This window comes from Diceros bicornis, chromosome 4, assembly GCF_020826845.1.
Source record: "Diceros bicornis minor isolate mBicDic1 chromosome 4, mDicBic1.mat.cur, whole genome shotgun sequence".
In the NCBI taxonomy this organism is placed as follows: domain Eukaryota; kingdom Metazoa; phylum Chordata; class Mammalia; order Perissodactyla; family Rhinocerotidae; genus Diceros; species Diceros bicornis.
The window spans coordinates 92,561,344-92,576,020 of NC_080743.1; the positions used below are offsets into that span (position 1 = coordinate 92,561,344).

General features: G+C 37.4%; 1 protein-coding gene across 2 annotated transcripts in view; it reads right to left on the reverse strand.

The window, feature by feature from the left end:
- KLHL20 (kelch like family member 20) overlaps positions 1-14,677 on the reverse strand; it is a 65,542-nt gene that overhangs the window by 39,373 nt on the left and 11,492 nt on the right. For both annotated transcript variants that reach the window (XM_058540048.1, XM_058540049.1), the window contains one exon: positions 1,823-2,396. In XM_058540048.1, the coding sequence (XP_058396031.1) occupies positions 1,823-2,396 (574 nt within the window). The remainder of the gene's footprint in view (positions 1-1,822; positions 2,397-14,677) is intronic.

Below are 14,677 nucleotides of genomic sequence, written 5' to 3' on the forward strand. Positions count from 1 at the left end.
GAGTCAGTGTGTGCAAAAAGTGTGTAATTTTGAGAGATGCTGCCAAATCTCCTTTCAAAGGGGTTGTATCAATTTATACTCACACTAGTAATATAGCTATTTCTCCATGGCCTTGTCAACAGGGTGTGCAATCAAATTTCTGGACATTTGTAATTTGATAGGTTATAAATTTGTAACCTGATAGATTAAAAAATAGTACTTTGGAGGGGCTGGCCCGGTGGCGTAGTGGTTAAGTTCGTGCGTTCCCAGGGTTCGCAGGTTTGGATCCTAGGTGCGGACCTATACACCACTCATCAAGCCATGCTGTGGCAGTGCCCCATGTATAAAATAGAGGAAGGTGGGCATGGACGTTAGCTCAGGGCCAATATTCCTCAGCAAAAAAGAGGAAGACTGGCAGGGCCAATCTCCCTCACACACACACACATACACACACAAAAATAGTACTTTGGTATAGTTTTAATTCGTGTTTTAGTAATTATGAACATCTTGAGCAGATTTTCATACATTTAAGGGCAATCTGAATTTCTTGTTTACTGCCCTTTTTTCTGTTAGGCCATTGGTCTAGGTTATTGACCAGAGGAGCTCTTGGTGTATTAAGGAGATTACTGTCTGTGATATGAGTTGCAAATATTTTCCCCCAGTTTGTCTTTGACTTTTGTCTTATTACTGTTGTTTTGTTTCACCATGCAGAAATTTTTTATTTTTATGTAGTCAAATCTATCAATAGTTTCTTCTATGCCTTCTGGTTTGGTCAATTAGAAAGGCCTTCTTTGCTTTAGGATTGTAAAGGAATTGCTCTGTGTCATCTTCTAATATTTTCACAGTTTCATTTTGTATTTTTAAATCTTTGATCCATTGGAGCTTATCCTGGTGGACAGAAGAGTGATATTAAAGTGTAAAATGGACCATGTCCTTCCTTGGTGTAAAACGCTTTAATGGTTTTCTATTGCTTCTAAGATTAAATTTCAAATTCTTAAGATGGTCTATTAACTCCAGCGTCATCTGGCTCTGTTCTTTCTGTAAAATCACTGTGTAACATCCTCCCTTTTGCTCTCTGGATCTCACTGGCTTTCTTTTAATTCCTCAAATTAGTTATGTTTCTTCATGTCTCAGAATTTTGCATAAGCTGTTCCAGAACCAAAGTTAAATTTTTTTGTAATACACTGTTAAATCATCCAGGGCTGCTTCTTTGTAGCACCTATTAAGTGTAATTATGCATTCAACGGCTATCTTCCCGGCTAGATTATAAACTCCATGAGAACAGACACTCTAGGCATCTTGTTCACTATTGTAGCCTCTGTTCCCAAGCATAGTGGCTGAAACACAGTAGCTTTACAAATATTTATTAAATGAATGAATAAATGAAAAATTACAGGATTAATGAAAAATTCTTTTGATAATATCTAATCTTATTTTTTCTGATTATTAGTTTACCAAATAACCTCTAATCTATAATTCTAATGAACAATCCATATAATCAGGAAGGAAATGCTTCATGCAAATGACTGATACCAGGTATGCTATCAGACACAGATCTCCTTATGAATTTAATAAACTGTATTCTGTCTTACAAACTAGCTTTTTATGAATATGGCTAGGGAGAATCAATCCCTAAACTTTAACTTCTGCTGATAGAACACAAAATTGGCCTCTAAAACAAAAACCAGGCTTAGAATTTATAACAATTTATTTCTTTGATATTATGAGTTAGAATCAGAAATAAATACCCAACCAGGTTTGTGTTAGTTAGCAGATTGTGAACCCATATTGCTCTCCTGACAAATAGGTTAAGAATGCATTCAGACCACCAGGTACAACTTACCTCTTGAAAGTTATGTTGAGTGAACTTGTCTGCTATCCTTAGCAACTCACGACATGAATGTGTGTCAGCAAAAGCCCGAATGCCCAGGCAATTAGAAGGATCTAACTGTCTCTTTAAGAATTCACAGCAGGCTTCCTGTATTTCTGCCAGCTGGAGGAGGCAAGCAGCTGGCAGAAGGGTCTGAACATTGCCCTCTTCCACAGTTATCTGGGAGGTATACGCAAAGTCAATCAGTAGTTCCATAGCCCTCTCATCTATGTCTCGGATCACTACTTCTGTCTGACGGCTCTCTGCCAATTCTCCTGTAAACATAGCTCGGAAGTAGGGACTACAGGCTGACAAAATGACTCGATGGGCATATATCTTCTTAGCGCCCACAACTAGCACCACATCGCATAGCTCCCGGTGCTTTCTTAGAAGGTTAATCACTTCCAAGGTTTGTCGAGGGTGCTTGTCTGAGATATAGGGCATGCGGGCAGGTTGGGGAACCCCTTCTGGCAGTTTGTTGGGGTCTCCAAGGGTGCAGCGGCTTGTTACATCCATTCCAGTCTCTCCTGGTCGAATGTTGGTACACCTACAGAATGGGGGCAGGGGAGAGAAGAGAAGATGGCAATATTATTAGAAACTCACTCCTGCCATCAAGTGTTCATCATAAGTCAAGAGATGCGCAAACCTACAGGTAACCAAAAGAGAGAACTAGGCCCCCAAAGAGCTCCCTTTCTAAGAACTCTAGAACACATAAACTTTCTTAAAGTCTCTCAAAGAATGAACAGTATGAATTGTGAGTCAGAGCACTTTCACTATGCACTCCCATAAAATAAAGGACAATTCTTTTTTCATCTCAGAAATAGTCAGACTAGACTGTCTTAGGCTACATCTTTTATAATTGCCTGCAATACATTAATATGAATTTATAAAAAACATTTGTAAATCATTCTCTCTCTGCGCAAAACAGACCTATGGACTTTAATTCCTTAATCTAGCTTAACCAAAATCTTGATATTTATTATTTTTCTAAAACACAGAAATGTTTATTTCTCATTATCACTGGGTGATATTTTAAATTTCTCTAAGGTTCAGCACAAAAATCTATAAAATATAGCTCATGTTGCATGAAAAGTTCAGAAGGAAAATAGGCCAGGGTCCAAAAAATTAACTTTATACGTAGTACTATTTTTCCTTCATTCTAAGATGCATAGTTTTCAGTTTACAGAGTCAATCACAATGGTTCTAAAGAAGTAAAAAACAAAACAAAACTAAACTAAAAAAAGGAAAGAAAAAAATCACAAGCACAGGTTACAAAAAGTACTGTGTCACTGGGATGCTATGGATAATTGCTGACGGCTAGACATAATTCAGAGGATCCTTTAGTCTGTGAGAGAAGAAAGCTTAGAATCAAACTTTGTGATATTGAAGAAAACTGAGGTATTAATTATGTGGATAAATATGTGCTATACTGTCAGTAAGAAAAGCTTTGCATATGTTTAATGCAATATTTACATCTGTAAAAAGTTGTTATTAAATCAACTGTGTGTTTTATGAGTGTGGAAATATAGTAAATAATTTTGTGGTTAATCACATTAGTTTCTTCCTAAAAAGAGAAAGAATCAAATTAAATATTTTAGAAGCCATTCATAGAGAGAAATGAAGAATGAAAACTACTTCTCCTGCATAAGTTGGACTAAGTCAAACCAAAGATGCCTTAAAACATTTACAGCATCTTAAATTAAGATTTCTTTTCTTGGGCCGGCCCCGTGGCTTAGTGGTTAAATGCGTGCGCTCCGCTACTGGCGGCCCGGGTTCGGACCCCAGGCGCGCACCGACGCACCGCTTCTCCAGCCATGCTGAGGCCCCGTCCCACATACGGCAATTGGAAGGATGTGCAACTATAACATACAACTATCTACTGGGGCTTTGGGGGAAAAAAAAAAAAGGAGGAGGATTGGCAATGGATGTTAGCTCAGAGCCGGTCTTCCTCAGCAAAAAGACGAGGATTAGCATGGATGTTAGCTCAGGGCTGATCTTCCTCAAAAAAAAAAAAAATTTTTTTTTCTTTTCTTTTTTTCCCCCAAGTCTAATAGTTCTGACAGTTGGGTACTACGGCTATTCTGTTTTATAATTTTTATATTTATTTGAGTCTTTACAGCTATAGCTACCATAAAGTTTCAAAGCACTCTCTGGAATCAGATGGATGTGGATTGGAATCCTAGTACTGACAATTACTGGACAAGTTACTTTTCCTCTCTAATCCTGAGTTTCTTTAGCTCTAAAATGGGTAAGTATCTACCTAAGGCAAGGAGTAAAGGAGATAATGTAGATAAAAGCTTTGAGTTCAGTGCTTGCTACATATTAACCATTTTAAATTGTAGCTATTGTAGTAACAGAACTTATCTACATTCCTTTCAGATAAGGTGGTTATGCTTATTCATATTAAAAATCCAACCTAAGTTAATGTGTTTCAATTAATATTTAAGTGAATTTTGAATTAATGATAATTCAGCAAGTCTGGATTCAAGTTTATTTTTACTTAGAAATCCTTTCGTCACAGTGTATGAACATTAAAGTGGTAAAGAAAATGGCAGGTGAAATATTTATTTATTTAGCAGGACTCTTAAGAGCCTCCAGACAAAGATTTTGTTAGACTAATTTGGGGCTAGAGATATTAAATGTGACAATAAGCCTCATTTGTTTAAAAATGCTATATATGTGTCCAATTGCTCCTGCCAAATCAGAATCAATGAATTTTTACTGTAATCATAAAAGAAATGTAGAGATCCATATAGACATTCCTCACTTTACAAACTAATACTTTTCTAAAAGTTTAATTTTATATTGGCTGTTTGGAGGTTTGTATTTTTCTATAGTAACAGTGCTGTAAATGGGGGCTAGGTTTAGTTGTAAAATCAATTCAGTCATCACAAGAAGCACTAAAAAATGAAACAGAAGAAAAAATATTGGCATACATTCCATTTAGTTAAGTATGTTTCAATTGTGTGTATGTTTGTACACATATAAATTCATATATATTTGTATAATTGGGTCCCTTCGTAAGCTGTAGGTTATAGCAAAAAAGTTTAAAAGACAGTGACATAGTGTTCTGACCTGAGTTTTGAAGTCCCAAGCCACAAGGGTCAAGAGCTATAAGGAGAAGGAAAAGAACATCTCTCATTTTGGGACTGCTCTAAGATTTCTAGTTGCTGTTGTTTTGGTGGCTTTTGGGAGGGGTGATGGCTGGAGCTTAGGGAGCTACCTGTATATATAGATTTAGGAAGTCTGTAATTTGGGCATTTCCTGTATATTTAAGTACGTGTTACCCGAACTGTGGTAAAGGACATACTCTTGAGAGGCTGTAAGAATTATTTTCCTTTAAAAAGGGAGATGAAAAAAAGGGGAGATCTACAAATTTCTTAAATTTGATAAACACTGCATTATAGGATCAGGGTATATATGTGTTTGTACATTTTACAGGCTGATGTTCTTCACAAGTCTTTAAATACAAAAACTGCCCTGCCTTGCTTGGCATAGTCTGTTACCCAGCTTGAAGAGTGGAGATCTAGATTTGGAACAGAATGGATCACTGGATCATCTAACGTAATACCTTCCTTTAACAGATGAAAAAACTGATTTGGTTAGATGACTTGCTCAAAATCATGAAGCTTTCAATAGTAGAGCAGGTCTCCTGATGCTTTTGGATAAACCACAGCTATCTCCTGAGGTACTGTAAATATTTAATAACTGTGATTCATGTGAATGCTGGGGGGGGGGGTTGTAGGATTATTTACCAATTCAAAATAAGATTTTGGTTTTTTTCTTATGGATTATCCAAATTTCTGTACAACTCTTTTTTAAAAGCCTAAGAAGCTGCACTAAATGCAGATTTTTTTTTGATCCAGTCATCATAAAGAACTTCATCATTGACTATTATAAGAGACAAGAAACTTGGTAAAAGAGGCCTACAAAATGAATTTCAGGTTTAAGAAAATAAGCATAACAAAACTGAACCTAAGTCTTTTCTAGCTAAAAACAACTGAAATGGTCTAAGAAATTTTCAGAATTATCTTTAAATATTTCTAAAACATAGTCAAGGGTTTATTACATTTTAAAAAGTTATTCCAGATAATACATAAGAGAAGCAAATTTATACCTTATATTCATCTTTCTTATGCAGAAATTCAGGTGCTAACTTACTAGGTAAATGCCACAAACTTAAATTATTGACAAATAATCAGAACTAAGATATTTGGATTTTCATAATCATCACATTGTATCTATCAACATGCAGAGAAAAGAGAATCTATGCCTCTCAGTTAAGATGGTAATTATCCTTTTAACAAATATTTACTAATTGCATATAATTTACAAAGTATTTTGTTATGAACTGAGGAAAATTAAAGGAATATAAAGTACAAAGTGGCAATCAGAGAACCTAATTATCTAGAAGGGGAGATACATGAATAACTGGAAGGAGGGCAAAAAGGATAAAAAATGTGGTTCAGAAAGGCAAAATTGGTAAAGTATTTGTTTATACTGGAAAGATCCTAGACCTGACTGGCATGAACTGTCAGGTTACTACACAGTAGTAGGGATATCACGTTGGGTTTTCCCAGAGCTTTGGTGAAATACCCTACACTCATGCTCCAGATCATTATATTTCTGTTTCTGATCCTATACTCACAAAGCAGTCTTCTAACAAATAATTCTTCCACAGGTATCATCTTATTTAAAAGGGGGGTAGGTGACTCCAGCATTCTGATCACTGGGCTTTAGGCCACTCATGTGCATCTCAGAGGCTAATCATCTATGCCTATATTGAGATAGTCTAATATCTGGCCTGCAAGGAACAATAGCACTTTACCACCCTCAAAGCTGTAGCACTGATGAGAACTACAGTACTATAACAAAGCACTAGTGTTGAAAAAGTGCCCTGGGAAGGAGAGGAGAATCTAAAGCACATTTTGGGAAGAAGAAACTGCATTTACATTACAAAGTCATAACCTGAAAACAAAGAATACGGTTCTTCCTTTCTCCAATAGCAACCTGTTTTTCCAAAGTACTTATAAATTCAATCTTTCTATGCTTGGCTTCAGCCCACAGGTGATTCTGTATTCTAGAGTATAAACTCTTCGTAATTCCTGACAGCTGGTAGAAACAGCACTGTTTATGCCTGACAATTTAAAGACTAAAACATAAAGCTGAGCAGTTAAAGGATAACTTTCACCACCAACATAAACAATCAAGTAAGCTTTTAATTGGAGATCTTTTTTTTTTTTTTGGTGAGGAAGATCAGCCCTGAGCTAACATCTGTGCTAATCCTCCTCTTTTTTTGCTGAGGAAGACCAGCTCTGAGCTAACATCTATTGCCAATCCTCCTCCTTTTTTTCCCCCAAAGCCCCAGTAGACAGTTGTATGTCATAGCTGCACATCCTTCTAGTTGCCGTATGTGGAACGCGGCCCCAGCATGGCCGGAGAGGCGGTGCATCAGTGCGCGCCCGGGATCCGAACCCAGGCCGCCAGTAGCGGAGCGCGTGCACTTAACCGCTAAGCCACTGGGCCGGCCCTCAAGTAAGCTTTTGATCACAGTGCTTAATGGTGCCTGTACACAATAGATGCTGAAAATATAAATCACCTGGTTAACAGTGGTACAATTAAGCTTCTTTAAAAGAGAATCACAATTAAAGACAAGATCAATTCAAAAGTTCCTATTATAATACTGATAGTGCAGATTGAAATTAAAGCATTTTTGTTGCAACTTTAATTATGTACATAAAGATGGTACTGTTGAACTCAGATGTAAACAATTTTTTATCTCTCCTATGTACAATATGGAAGTTAATTTCTATATATCTACTTTTTTCTTTTAAAAGAACAAACGATAGCAAAAAAAAGCCCTGTGCTTTATTACTGCATTAGTAGAGATTCTGACTTTCACTAACGGGTAATTTCTATACTCTTATCAACTGTCTGGTTTGCAAACTTGGAAGGAATTCTCTTATATATGGTCATTCTCCAAAGTTCTGGTCCTCTCTGCTCTCTGTACACATTCTTTGGGGAGCTCATCTAATCTCCCATCACTCATATGTGAAAGGATCTTTATCTCCTACCTGGATAAGTTCTAACATCAGATCCGTATGAATGTCTTATTATCACTCAATCTTAATATATCTCAATGACATATCTAAAACTGACTCCTTGACTCTCTACCTTCTCATACATGTCTCTTCTCTAGTCTTCCCCACATTAATAAAAGGCAACTGCATTCTTCTAGTCACTCATGTCAAAAATCTTGGAGCTCCTTTCCTTCCACACACCCTTAAATCCAATTCATCAGCAATTTCCTGTCATTCTACCTCCAAATAATACCTAGAATCCAGCTATTTCTCTACATCTCCACTAGCCGCACTCTACTTCAGGCTATCCTCACTCTTTTTTATAATAGCCTCATAAGTGGTCTTCTTGCTTCCACCTTTGCCAGTTTATATTCTCTTCTCTAAACAACCAAGTGATCCTTTAGAAAAGTCAGATTATGCCACTCCTCTACTCAAAATCCTTTAAACAATCAAGTGCAAAATAAAGCCTGGAGCAGGGAGTGCTGGGGAGGGAGTGACGTCAGCATCATGGTGGAGTGAGCTGATCCCTTAGTCTCTCCCCCCAATATACAACAAAAAGGTCATTCACTAACCAACAGAGGACATGCACTCAGCACAACAGGATGTCTGAGAGAGCCACACAGCCATATGTCTGGATCCCTGGAAAGTAGTGGAAGGAGTAAGCAGATCTCCTCCCCCTCCCCAGTGGCAGTGATCTAGGGCACATGACCTCATGCAGCAGCTGGTGCGTGACTCTGAGAGGAGACGGGAGAACAGGCAGCCCTCTGCAGGAATGCTTTCACTCTCAGAGTTGCTTACCAGCCTGTGGGAAGTTCCATACCGAGGCAGCTCAGCCATCACATGGGTGCCCCCACCAAGCCGAGCAGCCCAGGTGGGCTGCCAGTGAGTGCAGAGTGAGATCGCGTGGGATCACATGCTTGAAAGAAAGTGACCCTCCCCCGCATCTGGCACAGCAGCTCAGCCGGTCAGCCAGGGCAGCAATTCTGCACCAGAACGCCTAGGCCTGCGTGTGTGAAGCAGTGGCGGTCAGTGGGCAAACACAGAGAGCCCTATAGGCACAACTTCCAATGGATGCTGTGGGTTCAGAAAACACAGCTCCTGTCTCTCACGCCCCCAGTGGTGGCAGGCGGAATTTGCAAGCAGATACTACCACTATGCGTCAGCAAAGGTCCACTCGATCAAACACCATGAAGAAATACATTAACACTCCAGACCAGAAGGAAAATGAAAAGTCTCAAGAAACCAATCCTGAAGTCACAGAAATTTACAATCTAAATGACAGAAAACTCAAAATAGTCATCATAAAGAAACTCAACGAGTTACAAGAAAACTCAGAATGATAGTTCAATGAACTTGGGAATAAGGAGCAGAAGGAATTCTTCAGAAAAGAGACTGAAACTCTAAAAAAAAAAAAACCAAACAGAAATGCTGGAGATGAAGAACACAATGAATGAGATAGAAAACAACCTAGAATCCTTAAAAAACAGAGCTGACATTATGGAGGAAAGAATTAGTAATTTAGAGGACAGAAATATAGAAATGCTTCAGATAGAGGGGAGGAGAGAACGAAGACTAAAAAGAAATGAAGAAACTCTTTGAGAAATACCCAATTCAATTAGGAAATGCAACATAAGGATTATAAGTATTCCAGAGGGAGAAGACAGGGAGAAAGGAGCAGAGAGCTTGTTCAAAGAAATAATAGCTGAGAACTTCCCAAACCTGGGGAAGGAACTAGAATTACAAGTAATGAAGCCAATAGAACTCCTAATTACATCAATGCAAAAAGACCTTCTCCAAGGCATTTTCAGTAAAACTGGCAAAATCAATGAAAAGGAAAAAGTAGTAAGGGCAGCAAGGCAGAAGAAAATAACCTACAAAGGAACCCCTATCAGGCGTTCAGTGGATTTCTCAGCAGAAACCTTATAGGCTAGCAGAGAGTGGAATGATTTATTCAAAATGCTGAAAGACAAAAACTTTCAGCCAAGAATACTCTATCTAGTGAAACTATCCTTCAGATATGATGGAGAAATAAAAACTTTACCAGATAAACAAAAGCTGAGGGAGTTGATCACTACAAGATGCACCCCCCCCACAAGAAATGATCAAGAAAGCCTTCATATCTAAAACAAAAAGGAAAAGGTTTACAAAGCTTTGAGCAAGGAGATAGACAGACAAAATCAGAAAACTGCACCTCTCTATGAGAATAATTTTATAATTGTTTGCTAACCTAAAGATAAAAGGAAGGAAAGCATAAAAAATAACTATGGGGTCAGCCTGGTAGTGTAGTGGTTAAGTTCCTGTGCTTGGCTTCGGCAGCCTGGGGTTTGCAGGTTCGGATCCCGGGCATGGACCTACATACCACTCATCAAGCTATGCTGTGGTGGCATCCCATATACAAAATAGAGGAAGATGAGTACAGATGTTAGCTCAGGGCTAATCTTCCTCAGCAAGAAGAGGAAGATTGGCAACGGATGTTAGCTCAGGGCCAGTGTTCCTCACAAAAAACAAACAAAAACTATAAACACTTCATTTTAATCACAAACTTACAACACAAAATGGAATAAGTTGTGACAACAATAACTTAGATGGAGAAGAGGAAAGGGATGGAACCTGCTTCGGCTAAAGAGATAAGAGGCTACCAGAAAATGGACTACAGAATCTATGAGATCTTCTATACAAACCTCATGGTAACCATAAACAAAAAATAAGAACAGAGACATAAATGATAAATAAAGAGAAAACTGAGAAAACCATCATAGGAAATCACCAAACTGAAATGGCAGTCAGAAATACACAGGACACAAAACAAGGGAAATATAGAACAACCAAAAACAAGTGATAAAATGACAGTATTAAGCCCTCATATATCAATAATCACTCTAAATGTAAATGGACTGAATCCTCCAATAAAAAGACACAGAGTAGTGGGATGGATTAAAAAACAAGACCCAACAATATGCTGCCTGAAGGAAAGACATCTCAGCTCTAAAGACAAACACAGGCTCAGAGTGAAGGGATGGAAGACGATACTCCAAGCAAATGGTAAACAAAAGGAAGCAGGTGTTGCCATACTTATATCAGACAAAGCAGACTTCAAGATAAAAAAGGCAATAAGAGACAAAGAGGGGCAGCATATAATGATAAGAGAGAAATTCCACCATGAGGACATAACATTTAATAATAAATATGCACCTAACACAGGAGGACCAAAGTACATAAAGCAACTTTTAGCAGACTTAAAGGGAGAAATTAACAGCAACAGTAGGGGACCTCAACACCCCACTTACATCAATGGATAGATCATCCAGACAGAAAGTCAACAAGGAAATAGTGGAATTAAATGAAAAGCTAGACCAGATGGACTTGAAATAGATATATATAGAACACCCATTCAAAAAAAGCAGAATACACATTCTTCTCAAGTGCACATAGAACATTCTCAAAGATAGACAAAAACATGTTGGGAAACAAGGCAAGCTGCAATAAATTTAAGAAGACTGAAATCACATCAAGCATCTTTTCTGACTATAATGCTATGAAACTAGAAATCAACTACAGGAAAAAAGCTGGGGAAATCACAAATACGTGGAGACTAAAGAACATGCTACTGAACAACCAATGGATCAATGAAGAAATCAAAGGAGAAATCAAAAAATATCTGGAGACAAGTGAAAATGAAAATACATCATACCAAGTCTTATGGGATGCAGCAAAAGCAGTCCTAAGAGGGAAATTCATAGCAATGCAGGCCCACCTTAACAAAAAAGAAAAATCTCACATAAGTAATCTTAAACTAAACCTAACAGAACTAGGAAAAGAAGAACAAACAAAGCCCAAGTCAGCAGGAGGGAAATAACAAAAATTAGAGCAGAGATAAATGAAATAGAAACTAAAAAACAATAGAAAGAATCAATGAAACTAAGAACTGGTGCTTTGAGAAGATAGACAAAATTGACAAACCCTTAGCCAGACTCACTAAGAAAAAAAGAAAGAAGGCTCAAATAAATAAAATTAGAAATGAAAGAGGAGAAATTACAACGGATACCACAGAAATACAAAGGATTATAAGAGAATACCATGAAAAACTATATGCTAACCAATCGGACAATCTGGAAGAAATGGATAAATTCCTAGACTCATACAACCTCCGAAAACTGAATCAAGAAGAAATAGAGAATATGAACAGACCAATCACAAGTAAAGAGATTGAAACAGTAATCAAAAACCTCCCCAAAACCAAAAGTCCAGGACCAGATGGCTTCTCTGGAGAATTCTATCAAACATTCAAAGAAGATTTAATGCCTACACTTCTCACACTAATCTAAAAAATTGAAGAAGACGGACTGCTTCCTAACTCATTTTATGAGGCAAACATCACCCTGATCCCAAAGCCAGACAAGGACAACACAAAGAAGGAAAATTATAGGCCAATATCACTGATGAACATAGATGCAAAAACTTTCAACAAAATATTGGCAAACTGAATACAGCAATACATTAAAAGGATCATACACCATGATCAAGTGGGATTTATACCAGGGACACAGGGATGGTTCAACATCCACAAATCAATGTGATACACCACATTAACAAAATGAGGAATAAAAATCACATGATCATCTCCACAGATGCAGAGAAAGCATTTGACAATATCCAACATCCATTTATGATGAAAACTCTCAATCAAATGGGTATAGAAGGAAAGTACCTCAACACAATAAAGACCATATATGACAAACCCATAGCCAACATATACTCAACAGTGAAAACTAAAAGCCATCCTTGTGAGAACAGGAACAAGACAAGGGTGCCCACTCTTGCCACTCCTATTCAACATACTACTGGAGGTTTTGGCCACAGCAATTAGGCAAGAAAAAGAAATAAATGGTATCCAACTTGGTAAGGAAGAAGTGAAACTCTCGCTGTTTGCAGATGACATCATTCTATATAGAAAACCCTAAAGAATCCATCAGAAAACTAGTAGAAATAATCAAGAACTACAGCAAAGTCGCAGGGTACAAAATCAACTTACAAAAATTGGTTGCATTTCCATACTCTAATAATGAACTAACAGAAAGAGAACTCAAGAATACAATCTCATTTATAATCACAACAAAAAATAAAATATCTAGGAATAAATTTAACCAAGGAGGTGAAAGACCTATACACTGAAAACTGTAAGACATTACTGAAAGAAATAGAAGATGACATAAAGAAATGGAAAGATATTCCATACACATGGATGAGAAGAATAAACATAGTTAAAATGTCCACATTACTTAAAGCAATCTACAGATTCAATGCAATCCCAATCAGAATCTCAATGACACTCTTCAAGGAAATAGAACAAAGAGTCCTAAAATTTATATGGAACAACAAAAGACGAATAGCCAAAGCAATCCTGAGAAAAAAGAACAAAGCTAGAAGCATCACAATCCCTTACTTCAAAATATACTACAAAGCTACAGTAATCAAAACAGCATGGTACTGTACAAAAACAGGCATACAGATCAATGGAACAGAATTGAAAGTCCAGAAATAAAACCATACATCTATGGACAGCTAATCTTTGACAAAGGAGCCAAGAACATACAATGGAGAAAGGAAAGTCTCTCCAATAAATGGTGCTGGGAAAACTGGACAGCCACATGCAAAAGAATGAAAGTAGACCACTATCTTACACCATACACAAAAATTAACTCAAAATGGATTAAAGACTTGAAGGTAAGATGTGAAACAATAAAACTCCTAGAAGAAAATATAGGCAGTACATTCTTTGACATCAGTCTTAGCAGCATCTTTTCTAATACCATGTCTACTCAGGCATAGGAAACAAAAGAAAAAATAAACAAATGGGACTACATCAGACTAAAAAGCTTCCATAAGGCAAAGGAAACCAGGAACAAAATAAGAAAACCCACCAACTGGGAGAAAATATTTGCAAATCATATATCTGACAGGGGTTAATCTCCAAAATATATAAAGAACACATACAACTCAACAACAACAACCAAAACAACCTGATCAAAAAATGGGCAGAGGATATGAACAGATATTTTTCCAAAGAAGACACACAGGTGGCCAACAGGCATGTGTAAAGATGTTCAACATCACTAATCATCAAGGAAATGCAAATTAAAACTACAATGAGTTATTCCCTTACATCTGTTAGAATGGCTATAGTTACCAAGACAAAAAATAACAAATGTTGGAGAGGATGTGGAAAAAAGAGAACTCTCATTCACTGCTGGTGGGAATGCAAACTGGTGCAGCCACTATGGAAAACAATATGGGGATTTCTCAAAAAATTAAAAATAGAAATACCATACGACCCAGCTATCCCACTACTGGGTATTTATCTAAAGAACTTGAAATCAACAATTCAAAAAGACTTATGTGCCCTTATGTTCACTGAAGCATTATTCACTCTAGCCAAGATGTGGAAGCAACCCAAGTGCCCATCAACTGATGAATGGATAAAGAAGAGTGGTGTATATATATACAACGGAATACTACTCAGCCATAAAAAAGACAAATTTGTCCCATTTGCAACAACATGGATGGACCTTGAGGGTCTTATGTTAAGCGAAACAAGCCAGACAGAGAAAGACAAACACCGCATGATTTCTCTCATATGTGGAACATAAACAAACACACAGATAAGGTGAACAGATTAGTGGTTACAAGAGGAGAAAGGGGTTGGGGGTGGGCAAAAGGGGTAACGGGGAACATATGTATGGTGATGGAT